The sequence below is a fragment of the Hyperoodon ampullatus genome (assembly GCF_949752795.1).
Source record: "Hyperoodon ampullatus genome assembly, chromosome: 4".
In the NCBI taxonomy this organism is placed as follows: domain Eukaryota; kingdom Metazoa; phylum Chordata; class Mammalia; order Artiodactyla; family Ziphiidae; genus Hyperoodon; species Hyperoodon ampullatus.
Window position 1 is genome coordinate 135,575,328 of NC_136917.1, and position 18,529 is coordinate 135,593,856.

At 36.8% G+C, this 18,529-nt stretch overlaps 1 protein-coding gene across 1 annotated transcript in view; it reads right to left on the minus strand.

Moving 5' to 3' along the window:
• The window catches only part of ITGA1 (integrin subunit alpha 1), a gene marked incomplete at its 5' end in the record, with an annotated part of 163,190 nt that overhangs the window by 15,161 nt on the left and 129,500 nt on the right, over positions 1–18,529 (minus strand). Inside the window, 7 exons of the mRNA XM_079702706.1 lie at positions 540–629; positions 3,311–3,387; positions 8,296–8,376; positions 10,755–10,964; positions 13,019–13,129; positions 15,122–15,258; positions 16,677–16,843. Coding sequence (XP_079558832.1) covers positions 540–629; positions 3,311–3,387; positions 8,296–8,376; positions 10,755–10,964; positions 13,019–13,129; positions 15,122–15,258; positions 16,677–16,843 — 873 coding nt within the window. The remainder of the gene's footprint in view (positions 1–539; positions 630–3,310; positions 3,388–8,295; positions 8,377–10,754; positions 10,965–13,018; positions 13,130–15,121; positions 15,259–16,676; positions 16,844–18,529) is intronic.

Here is an 18,529-nt window from a genome sequence, read left to right on the forward strand (position 1 = left end):
GAGTCCTGCTTATAGAAATTTGCCAACATGAGTGGTGTTTGGATAGATCAGAAGTTCTTAGGAAAAAGGGTGGTTTATGAATAATGGGAGAAATAAATAGCTCTTGTCAATGAGCAATAGTTTAATCTTGAATGTCCAGAATGGGCAGGCTAATCAGATCCCATACAATGAGAACAAGAGCCAAGAAATATGTTGGTGACCTCTAAGAACATCGCCTTTTGTGAAGGATTTCTGAGTCTTCACCTTGCATTTAGCAGTTAAGATGGGATTGCTAATGCAATCCGGTATCATTAGCACCTTACATTTTAGATTATTTGGGATGCTGATTCTCAATTTTTAGAGTGCACCAGAATCACCTGGAGTGTTTAACACAGATTTCTGCCCCCCCCCCAAGAATTTCTGATTCAGTAGGTCTGGGGTGGGGCAGAGAATCTGCCTAATAAGCTCCCAGGTGATTCTGATGCACTTGGCCAGGGACCACAAGCTGAGATCCACCGGGCTATAGGAAGCATCAACATGAAAGTGCGGTGTTCTCCTACCTGTAAAACTGTAGTCCAACTTCATATTTTACAGGGATAGAAACGTTTACTTCATTATCAAAAAGGGCTTCAGGTGGTTCTTCACTGTCACTAGAAAACATACAGCACAGTTGGACAAATCATTAAACCATTGACTACAGACCTTTCTAAGCATTTGAATGAGAAGCTTAGTTTGGCAACTAAATAAAGCACACACACAACATGTGTGGGATCCTTGATTTTTAAAAAAATTTCAGTGTGGAGAGGGAGATCAGAGATGTGTATTGTTAAAAGTTGTCGAGGTGATTCTGAAGTGCAGCGAGGGTTGAAAACAACACTGATTTAGTATGAGGTTTCTCAAACTTCTATGAGAATAATGATAAGTATCCTTGGGTCAATGGTTAAATACACAGATTTTGGGGCTTCTCTCCTAGAAAAATACGGATTTAGTAGGTCCGAGTTAGGACTCATAAATTTGTGTTTTTTAATACAAATCACACAGGTGATTCTTATTTATCACAGATGAGGCCCTTGTGAAGAGACATGCCTAGGATCACACAGCTGAGAGTAAATCTGAAATTTTTTGTCCTTTAATAGTCTTTCTATACCTTGTACTTGATGATTGTATTATTTGTTGAGTACTTATTCCCCTGATTTTAGCTATCATTTCAATTATATATTATGTAAATGCACACATATATTTTATACGTACATATACACACACGTATCTCATACTCTTCTGTCTTAAAAAAGAGTATGTTGAGGGCCTCCCTGGTGGCGCAGTGGTTGAGAGTCCGCCTGCCGATGCAGGGGATACGGGTTCGTGCCCCGGTCTGGGAGGATCCCATATGCCGCGGAGCGGCTGGGCCCGTGAGCCATGGCTGCTGAGCCTGCGCGTCCGGAGCCTGTGCTCCGCAACGGGAGAGGCCACAGCGGTGAGAGGCCCGCATACCACAAAAAAAAAAAAAAAAAAAAAAAAAAAAAAAAAAAAAAAAAAAAAAGAGTATGTTGAAATAATATAATAGTAACCAACACCGGCTCTGGGGCCAGAGTGCATGAAATTGCTCTTGGACATAGACCCACTTTGGGAAAGTTATTTAACCTCTCTGTGCCTTGGTTTCTTCATCTATAAAATGGGGGTTTTACCATTAAATTCTTAATAAATGGTGAGTACCAAGTGTAAAATACTTAACATTGTGCCTAGGACATAGGAAATACTCAATAAATATTAGATTTCATTATTATTATGACACATGCCTCTCTACCAAGTGACTAAGCACCTAGCATTTTGTCTCACAGAATGGGAATAGAGTACCCATTAATGGCTCTGCTTATTCCCAAGTGTATCAGCGGCTTGGTATGTGTGATGGGGCAGTGAAGGCAGCTCCCTGCCCTGGGTTATAGATGTATGTGTGATTGGGCTTTTGCTGTGAACGGTCCCGTTCCACACTGCAGCTAAGTTAATATTCCAAAGAAACAGCTCTGTATTTATGACTTCACCCCTCAAAAACTTCTCTGGCTCCTCATGGCCTGTTCAACTAAGAAAAGATGCCCCATTTTGAAATTCAATACTTACTGTAAAATGGTAAGATGTACACTCACTGTAACATGGTAAGATGTACACTCCATGTTTATCTTCCATTATTCCTTTATGTATTCTCTATATTTGCACTAAAATGGATCAGCCAACATTCCCCCAAATAGATCTAGTGGTCTGCCTTTGAGTTTTTGCTCAAGCTGTAAATTTTGCCTGAAATGTTCCATTTAACTACCGACCAACCTCTCTGAATTGTTACCCACTCTTTAAGGTCCTTCTCAATTATAACCTCCTTGATAAAGCTTTCTTGGATTCTCATTGCCAAGCAGATGTAATTTCACCCTCCATTAAGTCTCTGACACATGGCTTATATTTCTCTAATGAACGTTCCTTGTTTTATCTGGTATTATAATAATTTAAATACTAGTCTCAGTCCCCTACTGTAATATTCACGCCATGAAGAGGTTCATGCCCTTATTTAATTTTATATTCCCTAAGTGACAAATTCAATATTTTGTCCATAATAGATCTCAAATAAATATTTGTTGAACTGAATTGAGCATACAGAATTAACGCATCTATTAATTCATTTTCTCACTTATTCACTACTCACTAATTCATTCATTCTCACTCTACATTTATTTAGTGATTATTAGATTTTTTTTTTACTGGGGAATAAAATAACAAATGATAAAAGTTTACCTCAAGTTGCTTATGGTCCAGTGGATAGTTATACTTAGAAGAAAGGTAAGCGCTATTTCAATTTCCTTATTAGACTTTTGTTATTTTTAGTTTGTGTATTCTATGCCATTTCAGAAGCTTTGACTGATTTGAATAAAATTTATTAAACTACAAAAGGGTATCATAAAACTTTAAGTCCCTCTAATGATTCAGTTGACCTTGATGGGCAGTCAGTAAAAGTTTTTAAATTAGAAAAGCCTGTAAAATTTTAAACGGATTTAAATGCAATTTGGCAGATATAAGTGACATGTGATTACAACATGTTTTATAGTTCATAGAACCAATGATTTAATCCAGTTAGGTGTATTATGTCTATTAAATGAAAATTTCTTTATTTTGCTGATTATTCATAAGGATGTTTTTGTGAAGCAAAGGGGTTCACTGCCTTCTACTTCTACTGATCCCATAAAAGCTGTAAGAAGTTCTAGTCAGTCTATAAAACAAAATATTTTAAATACACGAAAGAAATTATATGCATGCACACACATACACTCATGCACACATAGGAACCAACCTTGTTGTACTTAAATGAATGATCACATTTTCCATGAGATAAGATGAGTTAAACTGAAATAATATTTTGAATGTTACCTATAAAATAAAAATATCTTTAGTAACAGATAAAGAAGTAGAATGTTTGCTTTGATTAAAACATTAAATTATATAAATGATATTTTATCATATTACCACGTCTACCAGATCACAATCATAAACAATGTTATTATGAAATGGTCATAATTAAAGCCTCTTTAAAATGGAAACTTCAAGTACCAGCAACCATCTATATCTATCCATTATAAAACAGGGGAACACATTGAATTCCATTGATTTGATAGTATAAAAAAGTTGTGGACCTTTAAGGAATAACAAAAACAATACAAAACAAAATATAAGTCTTGGCTATTTAAAGTAAACTATAAGAATCATAACTTTAAAAAGCAGTGAGTTTTGTTTATAAATTGCAGAATTAAAACAATATCCAAGAAAAGCTGGAAAATGTTTTTGTTTTACTGACACTCAAATACAGGAAGTAACTTACTTTTGAGAAACTATGCCTGAGCCATGAATTATGTAATTCATGGCTCTTTATAAATACCAACAGGCAGAACAAAAACTAGATTACTCGTTAAAGAAATATGTCATCAGCAGAATTCTAGTCCAAGAGGCCTCATAATAATGCTTACACACCCAATAATGTGCTGAGGTATTTTGGAATTTGGGCCAGCAAAATTGATAGTTCAAAACGTACAATTAATAAATGCTACCTAAAATTTTATCTTTGTGACTAGACAAGATTTGATACTTAAAGCTCTTTTATTCAATTTAGGCACCATTTATAGAAGGGGTGACTAGAATTCAGGGATCTTGAGATTTGCATGGTCGTACACTCTAATGTGTAGAATTTCCTTCTCCCACTTATTTTTTTGAGTTAGTTTTTTAAAAAATAGTTCTTCTAAGAATCTGAAGCTCTATAGTTTTCTTCTTGCTTTGAAATAGTAATCACAATTCCAGTAGAAGCTTTATTGGGTGGGTCAAATTGCCAGAGTCTCTCAGTGAGCTCCTTTTTCCCTGATTGTTCTTAGCCCTCTGACTGGCCTGGACATTTGTCCTAGCATTCCTGATGAGTCTTCAGATGGAGGGAAGAGACTAGCCGAGAAGCGGGGCTGAAGAAGCTGCCTAAGCATATTGACCTGATTCTGAAATGCTTACACATCAAATCTAAAAATATATTCTAAGTGTAAAGCCCATGCAAAAATTACTTGCACGTTATCTTTCCATCTCTCTACTGATGACAATGAAACACTTTGAGTAAAGCTTTTGCCCTAAGCACCAAAGAATTGCTAAAGAAAGGAAGAGATGGTTAAGAAATTATTAAGATTTCAATTAATGTCTCCAATGATTGGGATATAACAGAGGGTATATCATTATTCTTTAGGAAATAGAGATAATTCCAAGGTTAACTGAAGTGGTCAAAGGAAGGAGTAGATATGAGTTGACATTCCTTATTTCCATGTCAAATTAGAGGAATTAGGAGTGTTTTTTTTTTTCAGAAGTGATGTGTATCTTATAGATTTGTAGGGAAGGAATGCAAATTCACAGTATATTTCATTTGAGATAGTCAAGAAACAGAGTTTATGATGGGGTTCAAAAGTAAATTGGTACATCTAGTTAGTTCTATAAGCTAAAATGGACATAGAAAATATTTATTGAATTTAATGATAATTATTATGATTCGTGGTTGGTATCCTAAATCACTAGTAACCATGCCACATGTGTTAAGGGGAAAGGCCTTTCTGAATTCTCATTTGCAAAAAGAAGAGCTAAAAGATTTCATTATCAATAATTTGTCATTAAGGATTTCACTATAGATAGACATCTGCCATTTCCAGATGTCCAAACCAGTGTTTGTCAACTTTTTAGGATGTGTGTTAAAGATGTCAGGGATCTATTTTGAAGTCTTATAAAAATATTATAATCTAAGAAAGTTGAAATAAATATTGCGATAGTATTTCTCTTTTTTTGTTTAAGTCTATGTCAAGTAAATAAAATACCTTCTTATTTTAATCATTTTGATTAATTAAAGATTTCCCTCCTTAACTCAATAGTGAATAAGGAGCAAATATTCATACTGAAAAGCAACCTTCACTGAAAATACATGCAAATACCATGTTTATCATTAAATGAGATAATTATTCTCTGCTGTTCATGGAAACAAATATTTCTTTATTTTTTATTTTATTTTATTTTTTGATTTATTTATTTAATTAATTTATTTTTGACTGTGTTGGGTCTTCGTTGCTGTGCATGGGCTTTCTCTAGTTGCGGTGAGCGGGGGCTACTCTTCATTGCAGTGTGCAGGCTTCTCATTGTGGTGGCTTCTCTTGTTGCGGAGCACGGGCTCTAGGTGCATGGGCTTCAGTAGTTGTGGCACGTGGGTTCAGTAGCTGTGGCTCACAGGCTCTACAGCATAGGCTCAGTAGTTGTGGCACACAGGCTTAGTTGCTCCTCAGCATGTGGGATCTTCCCAGACCAGTGATGGAACCCGTGTCCCCTGCACTGGCAGGTGGATTCTCAACCACTGTGCCACCAGGGAAGCCCACAAATATTTCTTTAAAAAGAGATGAAAGAACTCTTCTCTCTTCTATTCAATTAGTATGGTTCTAGGCAGGGCAATTAGGTAAGAAAAAGGAATAGAAGGCATTGGATTGGAAAGGATGCCTCTATTTGCAGATGACATGATCTTATATATAGAATATCCTAAGGAATCCTCTAAAAAAACTATTAGAACTAATAAATAATTCCAGCAAGATTGCAGGGTAAAAGATCAGTATGAAAAAAAAAACCTGTATCTCTATGCATTAGCAATAAACAATCTGAAAATGAATTAAAAGATTTCCATTAAAACAGCATCAAAAGGAATAAAATGTTTAGAAATATATTTAACAAAGGAGATGCAAACTTGTATTCTGAAAACTACAAAACAGTTTTGAAGGTAATTAAAGGAGATCTAAATAAATGGAAAGACATCCCATGCTCATGGGTCAGAAAACTTAATATTTTTAAGATGGTAACACTCCCCAAATAGATCTACAGATTCAATGTAATACCCACTGAACTCCCAGCTGGCTTTTTATTTTTTTTGCAGAAACTGACAAGCTGATTCTAAAATACAAATGGAAATGCAAGGGACGTGGAATAGCTAAACAATTTTGAAAAAAGAAGCATAGTCAGAAGACTTACAATTCCTGATTTCAAAACTTACAACAAAGCTACGGTAATCAAAACAACATGGTACTGTCATGAAGACAGACATATAGATCAATGAAATACAACAAAGATACAAGAAATAAACCCATGTGTTTATGGTCCACTGATTTTCAACAAGAGCGCCAAGACACTTCAATGGGGGAATGAATAGTCTTTTCAATAAATGGTGTGGGAATATCCACAAAGAATGAAGTTGGACTCTCTACTTACACCACATACAAAAGTCCATCAAAATGGATCATAGATCTAAATATAAGGGCTAAAACTGTAAAGCTCTTGGAAAAAACAGGAGTAACTGTGCCTTTGTTAGGCAAAGTCTTCCTAGATATGCTACCAAAAGCATGAATGACAAAAGAATAAATAAATAAATTGGACTTCATCAAAGTAAACACTTTTGCGCTCCAAAGAACACCATCAAGAAAATGAAAAGATAACTTACAGAATGGAAGAAAATATTTGCAAATCATTTCTGATAAGAGACTTGCATGTAGAATATACAAAGATCTCTTACAACCGAATAATCAAAAAGACATCCCAATTAAAAAATAGGTAAACAATCTGAATAGACATTACTCAAACAAAAAATACACATGGCCAATAAGCACATGAAAAGATGTAACTTCATTAGCCATTAGGGAAATGCAAATCAAAACATCAATGAGGTACTACTTCACACCCACCAGGATGGCTATACTAAAAAGACAGGTAGCAACAATGCAGAGAAATTGGAATCCTCATACATTGTCAGCGGGAATGTAAAATGGTACAGTCACTTTGGAAAACAGTTTTGCAGTTCCCCAAAATGTTACATTAGTTACCATATAACTCAGCAATTCCACCCCTAGGTTTATATCCAAGAGAATTGAAAACATGTGTCCATACCAAACCTATACACAAATATCCATAGAAATATTATTTATAGCAGCAAAAAAGTGGAAACAACCCAAATGCCCATCAACTGATAAATGAATAAATAAAATTTGATATATTCATACAATGGAATATTGTTTGGAAATTTTTTAAAAATGAATTACTAATAGATGAACCTTGAAAACATTACGCTAAGTGAAAGAAGCCAGTCAGCCCGTCACAAAAGACCACATATCGTATGATTCCATTTATATGAAATGTCAGAATAGGCAAATCCATAGAGAAAGAAAGTAGATTAGTGGTTGCCTGGGATTGATGGAGGGGTTATCGAGGAAAAAAACAGCAGTAACTAGTGATGCATACAGGGTATCTTTGTTGGGTGTGAAAATATTATAGGATCCATTGTGGTGATGGTACACAATTCACAATTTGGTGAATATACTAAAACCCACTGAACTTTAAATGAGTGAATTTTGTGGTATGTGAATTATATCTCAGTGAGGTTATTATTTTTAAAAAAGAGAAATGGAAGTAGAGTTTCTATACAAAATTCTAAACCAACTGGTTTGAAAGATTCTTCTTCCTACAGTAGAAAAGCATACTACATAGGCGACACTAATACCAGAATTTCCCAGCTCCATTTATCATATAAGCTGTAGAGTAAAATTTCTTAACTTTGTCCTGGTGTTTGAGTTTGACCCATGCCACAATTGCCTTTTGATTTCAAGATCTCACAATTTTGAATTCAATCTTGTTCATCTATGTCATCCTAAACTACCACTAGAAGGATTTATATATTTGGCTTTGAGCAGATTATTTTTCATATCCAATTGCCACCTGTATTTTCTATAATCTGCTTACCATTTCTCCTCTTCTTAGGAAAGGATATCCAACTTTACATGTGATATTATGATTGGATTCACAACTGTCTTTTTGGATAGCCTAGGAAGAGAAAGTAAACAGAATTAGAGCAGACACGCAGGTGAAATACTTGACCTTGATGGTCTAGAATTTTCCCAGCTGAGCCTTAGACTGCTTTGCTAGGATTTGTTTCTCAGTATAGTTGTGAGAGTCACAGCATTCTGGGATTACTTGTCCTACAGCCCATGGAAATGTGAAAACATCACTTCGGTTAAGGATGGCTGTAGGATGAAGTGCATCACACCAGCCTGTCTAGATCTTCCACTGAAAAATGGGAGTACTAACAGCATCTACCTCACAGGGTGAATAGGTGGCTGCACAAAATAACCCACACATACTGGACTGACACATGGAAGCCCACAGTGAATGGTCGTCACTGGAGGAGTGGGTAAGAGCTTGATTTCTGACCTGGAAACACCAGGATTTAAACTCTGACTACCACTGTTAGCTTTATCCTTGTCAGGACTCCTCACTTCTCTGGGCCTGATTTTCTGTCAAGTGGGGTTAGTCGAACTCTATCTCATCAAAGTGAAAATGACCTTGAATATGAGGCTTACCAGTATTTTACATACCAATAAGAAGGAAACAATAATGCTGCCTGTTAAATTAACATAGCAATTGTAAAATGCAATTACAGAAATGTTAAATTGTGAAAAAAGGGATTTATCTTAGAATCTCTGTAGTATAATAATACCTATGTACAAAGGAATTAATGAGAGTTAAATAACTATGAATAAGTAGAACTTGTAGAACAGTTTCTGACACATAATATGACTCAAGAAAAGACTGCCATTATTATTATTACTATTGTTGTCATTAATAGGAGGAGAAGAGAGGCCTTGTTGATTTCATAGCTCTGCCTCTCTGCCAAGGCCATGAAGTCATTTGAAGAAGATACAATGATATTTAATATAGTCCTCTTTTCTGAGAAGAATTCAGTGGTAATATGTTCCCAGCATCAATTTGCACATTTGGATTTTTAATTAACATTCTTTCCTGAATCTAAAATAGGTGGTAGTATAGGATGGATAAACAAGGTCCGACTGTATAGCACAGGGTATTCAATATCCTGTGAGAAACCATAATGGAAAAGAATATGAAAAAGAATATGTATATATATGTGTATAACTGAGTCACTTTGCTGTACAGAAGAAATTAACACAATATTGTAAATCAACAATACTTCAATAGAATAAAAAAACTATAAAAAACTTAGAATAGTACATATCAGTAATAAATGTTTATTATTATAAAATAAAATAGGTGGTAGTAATATAGGACATTTTTAAAGCCTATCTTAATATCATGTCCCTAAGTGATATCCTAATAAATGGAGAGAAATGTCAGTGAAAATCTGAATTTATAGAAACTAGACAATTAAAGTGTTTAATATTGTATATAATAAGTGTATTTGCTTTTAATATGAATTATATATATTACTAACTCATATATACTGAATTTTAATTCAGGGGAATTCATTCAGAGATCAGAATTAAAAGCAAAGTTCAAATTTGGAAGTATTAATTAATCCTGATAGAGCATCTTATGCAGCTGTATGTTATTGCCAAAATAATAAAAAACTTCTGGGGAATTCCCTGGTGGTCCAGTGGTTAGGACCCAGCACTTTCACTGCCAGGGGCCTGGGTTCGATCACTGGTTAGGGAAGTAAGATCCTGCAAGCTGCGTGGCATGGCCAAAAGAAACAAAACAAAACAAAAACTAAAACAACCTTCTTCATGACAATGAGACATAATCATTTAATAAAACTCTCTTGCCAGTTTAAGGATTGTGCATAGAAAAAGTAGGGAATGGTATCGATTTTTTTGCATGTAAATTTTTTGTTATTGTTCAGCACGTGTATTACTCCTTCCTGCTCTTCTGTTAAACTGTTTTGACTTTGAGTGTTGTGTTTATTTTTTTTCTTGACTCAAGTCTCAATTTCAGTGGTGTAAGGCTTCTTACACCACTGCATAAAGCATAAAGTTTCCCGCTGCGGAGCACAGGCTCTGGACACACAGGCTCAGCGGCCATGTCTCATGGGCCCAGCCACTCCGTGGCATGTGGGATCTTCCCGGACCGGGGCACGAACCCGTGTCCCCTGCCTCGGCAGGCGGACTCTCAACCATTGTGCCACCAGGGAAGCCCATGCATAAAGTTTTGGTATATCAGAGATCCTTTCCTCATACTGAATCCAAGAAGAGTTGTAGAGCTCTAAAGAAATATATGCAAAAAAAGCTTTTAAAAAAATCTTGGTCCTTTCACCATCAGTGAGTTCTAATTTTGTACAAAATGCTTTCTATTCTAAAATCAATGTAATAAAAATTTACTTCAGTAGTATGAAAAGTAGGTTCAACATGTGAGTATTACAAGAATAAATAAATGTAAAACTAAAAGTTTACCTCAATTCCTGAAAAAATTAGATTTGGAGAATAATTTACTATGGTTCTGGTGTTATAGGCACTGTCCTCTTTATTTTTGACTGTGAGGCTAACATTGAACTTGTCATTCTGGGACCTGACAATAAGCAGGCCCTTTTCTGTGGTGGAGACATCCAGGGTGAGGTCCGAGATACATTTTTCCTTGTTTCCACAATCTTTGGCAAAGGGAATCTGAAATATTCACAGAAAAACATTTTTCAAACTTTAGCTGGGCATTATTGAAAATTACCTATGAACTTGCATAAAAGAAATGACATACAGCCGAAAGAAGAAAATCATAAAGAGAATAGATTTCACTGCAGAAATCATAAGGAATTTTTACAGTTGTTCCTATAATTGATAGGGGAAAATCATAACCTTTACTTTTGGTTATAAATTTTTCCATTCCTTTAAGGAATGCACAGTTTTCACAGATGTTTTTCAATGGCTTTCGTCTGCCAGAGTAGAACAGTTTCAAAGAAATAAGTCAAGTACTCTACGATCCAAAGTTATGAGAGAACACTGTAACACTCACCTCTGATTATGAGATTTTCTATTTAAAAGAATCAAATACCTAGGATCATAATAGCCTCTGTCAACAGGGTAGAAAGTGAGCAAGCCACATAACTGGGAGCTTCCCTTGACTCCTTTTCTTCATTAAGCCCTTCCCCTTATCTAATCCATCACCAAGAACAGTCCATTCTACCGCTGTTCTAAATATTTCCCACAGCTCTCCTTGCCTCTCCATTTCCACCACCACCTCTAGTCCAACCCATCTTATTTCCTCCCTAGACTAAAGTAACAGCTTCCTGACTGGTCTCCCACACCCACTCTTGATTCCCTCCAATCATTCACCACTGCGCAGCTGAAGTAATCCTTAAAAAAAAAAATCCAGTGCTATCAGTGAACCAATTAAAACCAACAATGGCATTCCATGGCTCCTCAAAAACATTTAAAATCTGTGCAGTGGCACAAAGTCCTGGTGATCTGGCTCCTGCCTGTGCCTCCTGCCTCATCCCACATGACCTTCCACACTTGCTCTTCAGCTTCAGCCATGCTAGTGATTTTAGTTTAGTTCCTTTTATGCCTCAGAACCTTTGCACATATCCCTCTGCTTGGACCACTGCTCTTCCACTTCCTAGGCTTCAGGTCTCAAATGCAGTGTCATAGGTTCCAGGGAGCACCCCTGAAACACTTCAGTCTAGCAAAAGTTCCCATTGAGCTCTGGAAGTTCTCCAGAGCATGTGCTTTAATTACTACCTAATACCTATTTCCTAGGTTAGACTGTAAGCTCTGATGTCTGGTACATATAAGACGCTCAATAAATATATTTGGAAGGGAGAAGGGAAAGCAGAAGATAGGTGCAGGGGAAAGCTAATTCTCCACCACCAGTGATTCCTCCATTGGTGCCACACTTGTGACCCCATCCTTTTACCCACTCACTCACTCTTTCTCAGGGGTGGGACAGTAGACTCTGTGAATTTGGAAGCAAAAACTAGGTGAACACAGCTCAGTCCCTTCCTGTCTCTTCTGCTCTTGGGGCGGTGGTGAGCTTGTGGGAAGCATACATCTACATTTCCATTCTGCAAGTTTTACAAGGTGGGCCCCCGGGAAGGCCCGAGATTGCTGGCCTGAGATTGCTGAGCACTGCTAATGACCTATTTGGTTACCTGTGGTCTATGCCTGGCTCCGTGGGAGGACACCCATTATACCCAAACCATGCCCTGCAACCCAGTGTTCATTAGTAATAAAGGGGAGTTCCAATTGGCCAACCCATGTCTTTCTTTCAATTGGTCCTAAATTTAGGAGCGATAAAAATAGGTGTCATTTACAAGTTCCCTTAAACTCCAACAGTAGAAAGTTAGAAGAATTGGGAAAAGTCTACAAGAGTCTAATTCTTTTTTTTTTTTTTTTTTTTTTGTGGTACGTGGGCCTCTCACTGTTGGGGCCTCTCCCGTTGCGGAGCACAGGCTCCGGACATGCAGGCTCAGCAGCCATGGCTCACGGGCCCAGCCGCTCTGCGGCATGTGGGATCTTCCCGGACCGGGGCACGAACCCGTGTCCCCTGCATGGGCAGGCGGACACTCAACCACTGTGCCACCAGGGAAGCCCTAATTCTTTTTTTTTATATATATATATAATATAATTGATTTAGGCTTCTGTGTATACATCTGTTTATGTGTTTCAGTTGTTTTCCCCAATATATCCACAAATAAGTATTCAGATTTAAAAAAACTCTGACTTACATATTCATGTACTGAATTTGGTAAAGAATCATCAAGAACGGGCCCATTTTCTGGATCGGTAAGATTAAAATCCAAAGTTATTCTCACAGAGTCCCGAAAGTCATGCTTGTCCTAGAGGTGAAAACATAAAATATGTTATCGGCATCATATTTATTGGATGTTCTGACCTTGTCATGGCTTCCTTCTTCTGCCCCGTGGGCCAGGCTCACTGGACATTCTTGTGTACCTGATCTGACATATGACCTGATCAGGCTTTTGCTTCACTGGAGAGAGACCGCCCTTCTGCCTTGACAAGGGACGCTGCTAGAACAAACGCAGAGGCTTCCTACTGCGACCAGTTTACTCACGTCCAGCTTCTCAGATGGGCCTGCTGGAATGACGGATAGGTCGTACTTGGTCGTGTCAGGATGTACCCCTCAAAGCTACTTACATAATAATATCCTTTCTCTTGAGACCTTGAGCTAAAAATCACTGTGTAATACTTATAGGAAAGTCTTTCAACTTCAAGAGAGCAACCCTTCTTTAAACTGAGTTGCATTTCATTAATATAATATATACCTTGAGTTGTAAGAATTTTATATGTGAAATGATATGAAAATAATAAGGATGTGATGAACATTGCTTATACTATCATCAGTGACAGCCATCACTCATGACATGTCCAGAATTATGAGCTTTATACACGTTATTGAGAATTATTTCAACAATCCTCCAAGATGCATACTAATTACAGTCTTTATTTTACAGATAGAAAACTGAGCCTCTAAGAGACTAAACCACTTTGTCAAAATTACTCAGAAAGTGAGGAAGCTGGGATACAAATTCCATCCTGGCTGACTCCAGAACAAATGTTAAAGTATCCATCAAAATCCAGGAGAATTTTCGAAATTTTGAAACTAGTTCATTCCTTTTAATCCCAGTGCCTAGATATAGCTAGATACTAAATTTTTGGAGAAACATATACTACAGTGATTTTTTTAGCAGGTTGGAGGCACTGCCAAATCTGGTTTCATGACTTTTCAAATCTTATCCAAGTTCTAACTCCTAAATGTTCAATTCTGATGAAACAAGTTTAAAAAAACCCTCCATTTTTATTTTTCTAATCATAAATTGACTTCAATGTTGACCAAATAAGCTTATTTTGACATATGTCATGGGGAATATTGACTTGAAAATCACTGAGGAAGAGTAAACATGGCACACCAGCATGCATGTCTTCTGTCACTTTCCTGCCCCTGACTACAATATTTTCAAAATATGGAAGATGAGTACATCAAGAATACAGAAATAAGTCAGAGGTGGGGCAAATAGGCCTATTTCATTTAAAATTCCAAGATCATGTTCAAGTCTGTAAGTCTCAATCTCCATTAACAAAATCAGTGTTTTCTCAGTACATCCATTCTGCTTTTCTTCTTTTTTAGTGTCATGTACATTTTAAGAAAATGTTTTAAGAAACTCCTGTCCCACATACACAGTGACCCAATAAAATACATTTAAAATGGTTCAAACTGGCTTATCAGCCATCTCTAGAGGTTAATCATTTGCTTTCCAAGGCTCCCTCATCCATCAAAACAGGGACAGGTAGCACAAAGTCTACAGATGATAGAAAATACCAGATCTTTTTCCTTTAATCTAAAGTCAAAGAGTGAAACACATAGTTCAGTGGACAAGAACAGACCCCGGAATGCATATGGCCCAATAGTTTCCCCTCAGGGCATTTAAGCACTTTTGATGGACAAGGCCCACAGAAGTTCAACGAGTTAGATTCTCACTTGTTGTTAAAGTTCAAGTTGAAAGAATGAATGAATGAATAAAATGAATAAATGAATGAAATACAAGGTCTCTATCAACTGGTGTACTGTGCCTTTTAATGTTTCATAATATATGGATATTTGATAGCATACACAGGGAAGATGAAAGATAGTTTTATGAAATGTATTTGTAAATTAGAAAATCAGACCTGTGATTTTCTGATAAAAGTGAACAAAGTTTAATTCATGATTTGCACTTTGAAATAAAAGTAAGATTGACTGACTTGAAATAAGACATCTATATTTTATTTTTGATTTGGAACAAGGCAGCTATTATATATGATTTACTTGCCAACATGTAGAAGGAATGCTTAGTGCATTCTGATTCTCGAACTGTGATGTTTCTTTGAATCTTCCTCTCTTGAGTTCCAGAGAAAAAACTCCGTGATATCTGTCTTAGAGAATCTAGTGTGATACGGTACTGCATATCTATAAAAATAAAAAAAGAATAATTGAAAGACATGTTCATTTCAGGTGATTTTCATATGATCCAGTTTATTAAATTAACATTACAGAAAAATCTCTTGGGCAATCAGTCGACAAAAGTTCTCTGTTTTTCAGCATATCCATACTACTGTAATACAGTGTATTTGCAGTCATGAAGATAACCTTGAGGAACTCTATAGAACTGCTTTCTGAGTTCACAAGGCTTTTAATGTTTAATTACACTTATTTTAAAATGTATATGTATGTTTATACACGCACACACATGTGCGCGCACACACACACCCCCCCCCCCCTACATACCACCTAATTTCTTGTCCATGCCTATGTTTACTGGGTTTTCACTTAAATTTTTTTTTTTTAGTGTAGAAATGTTGGAGTCCTGATTAGAATATTCGTTATGTTGTATTTCAATAGAGAAAAAAATACATTAGTGACATTTTAACCTATTTTATAAAAAATGTCATTTTAGACTATGTTCAAAGGATATAATAATATAAGCTTAATAAATAAGTTTAACAAAATAAGCATACCACAATGAGCAAAACAAGTTAAACCTTATACTTTCTATGAAGGCAACAATCTTTCTTATTTGATTGCTTAATTACTATACAAAAATAAGACAAATAATGTTGCATATGAAAATGTTAATCATTATTTTACATTCCTATACCTCATTTATCTTCCAGTCAGAGGTCCACTGCAGATCATAAATATGCACATGTAAAAAAAATTTAGAAAAATAGATTTTAAGGATTAGGGGGTTTTCTCATTCTACTTGTATTTGGTTTGCAGAGTAAATTACTCTTCGGCAGCCAATGGCCTTCATAGTTTTGACTCCAACATGTTTCAATATCATTAAAAACCGCTTTAGAAATTGTAGAGTGCAGGAAAAAGGGGGATACCCAGGCTGACGTGATGTGCCTGAGAACACACACGGAATCTGTCTGACACTCAAGAACCAGGGTCACCTCCTGACTGGAGCAAAGGAATCTCAGGAAGGTAGGGTGGCTGGGCAGTCAGGTCCTCTGCAGTACCAGTCTTACTGGAGAGAGCCCAGTTTCCAACTCTGCCTCTCAACTGGTGTCTCTGGCTTTCTCTCTCTCTTTAGCCCTCGACTGTTCACAGTCAATAGGAGAGCCAGAGGGGAAACATGGAATCCAGCTGTGGAAGGTCACCAAATATAAGCATGTAGTTTCTGCTGCAGAATTTACTGGGTTCCATAACCTATTCCTTCTGCAACAGAATTTTTTTCAAGGTTCAACATGTTTGCAGGGGCAAAGGTGACGTGCAGATTCCTATCATCGAGGGAAATAAAAAAAAAAACCTGACTGGATTTCATCATGTGGGAGCAAATACATTGTCCTCCTACCCCAAAGTGCTTCTGTATATACGACACTTACCAGCTTCGTAAACCCTGTCTTCTTTGGACTTCAATTTCACATCAAAACACACTGTGGCATTTATGCATACTGTTTCCTTTCCCTCCATGCGGCAGTTTTTCTTTTGAATATTCACTTTATTGGGTTCAAAATTCATGGTCACTTTAACTACAGCCACATCTCGGGACCTGCAAACACATAAGCCATGGTGATGACCCACACATTTTTACATTTAATGCATGCCATCATTTTGGGAGTGCAAAGTGAGTGCATCCAAGAGGATTCTTCTTTGTATACAGTATGGGCTCTCAGGACTCCTTTCTCTCTTGAATCTTTGATATAGAAGAAATTGTAATTGATGTTCTGAAGGCACCCAGGTCATTCTGGAACCATGTTAGGCTTTGGTTTCTGAAGGGTAGCAGAATATGCGACCCTAAAATATGGCTATCGGAGTTTAGGACAGGCCACCCCCAAACATGCTGCTTTGGTATATTGATTTTGAGCTTCAGGCACTTAAAACACAAAAAATGCAGGGAGAGGCTTTCTCTGAACTCTACTTACCTGCTTAAAGACAGATCCTCCAAAAGAAACTCAGTTGTCATAAATCTCTACCCAGGAGTTTCATCAACCAGGGAAAATTGACGCATTACAAGACAGGAGGTTGCAGTGGACACCACACCCAGACAAGCTTTGTTGCAAACCGTCGTACCTCCCATCTGTTCTCCTGAGGGCCTATTCATCTTTCCTAAAAAAAATCATTTACTCTCCCCTGAGGCCTACAGCCCCTTCCCCTTTCCCTATTAAGATGATGTTTAAGTGTGAATGCTAAGCTACCTGGGGAAGCTATTCATTTTTCCCTGGGATCTCCCATGTATACATGAGGTATATGTGTTAACAAACTTCTGGGTTGTTTTCTTTTTCTTATTTGTCTTCTTTTACTACAGTCATCTCAGCCAAGAACTCAGAAGGGTAAAGGCAAAATTATTTTTCATCCCCTACAATTTATAGGCCAAAGACCCATATTGCCCATGAGAGAAAAGAGATAAAACCAAGCAACCAGGTGCAACCTTAGAACCAAAACCATATTTTCGGCACTTTTGAGTTTGTTCCCAGTCTGGAAAGAGTCCAGAGGCCCCTGGACATCGTTTCTGCACTATAATACTTGTCTGTTCTTCTTGTAGGTTCAGCCTTGTCCCTGTTTCTGAGAAGGAGAAACAGAATAGCATCTGAAGCGCTGTGCTAGGCACACATGCTATTTATTATTCATTTAAATTTTAAATTAACTTTCATAACAAGACATGTTATTATCTCTCTTTCATATGTGAGATAACTGAGGCTCTGAGAGATCAAGTATATTTTATCCAAGGTCAAAAGCTGTTCAGAGGGCAAAACTGGGATTTTAAACCCAGTCTTTTTAATTTCAAAGCCCAGTGATTTCCAGTAATCTGAAGTGAGAGCAAGAGTAATACAAAATTAGGCAGAGTATATGGAGCTTGACGCTAATGCCTTAGAATAAAGCCAGCATAATTGTTGAACACCGTTATCTGGTTTCTGCCTTGTAACCAGACTGGCTCTTTAGAGCTAGGTATCTTGTGAATACATAGGTCCCTGCTTATGCTTTTGTGTTTTAAAAGAAAAATTATAGTTATTTTTCTTTTAAAACAATTTATGCATAGAAAATATGAAAATATAGTAAAGGGAACAAAGAAAATACAAATCAGTTGTAATTCTATCATTCAACAATAATCACCATTCATATACATATATATGTATGTCTGTATAGAGAGAGACGCATACACACGCATACATGCATAAGTACACACACACACACACACACACACACACACACTGGCCCATATACATATACAAGCATA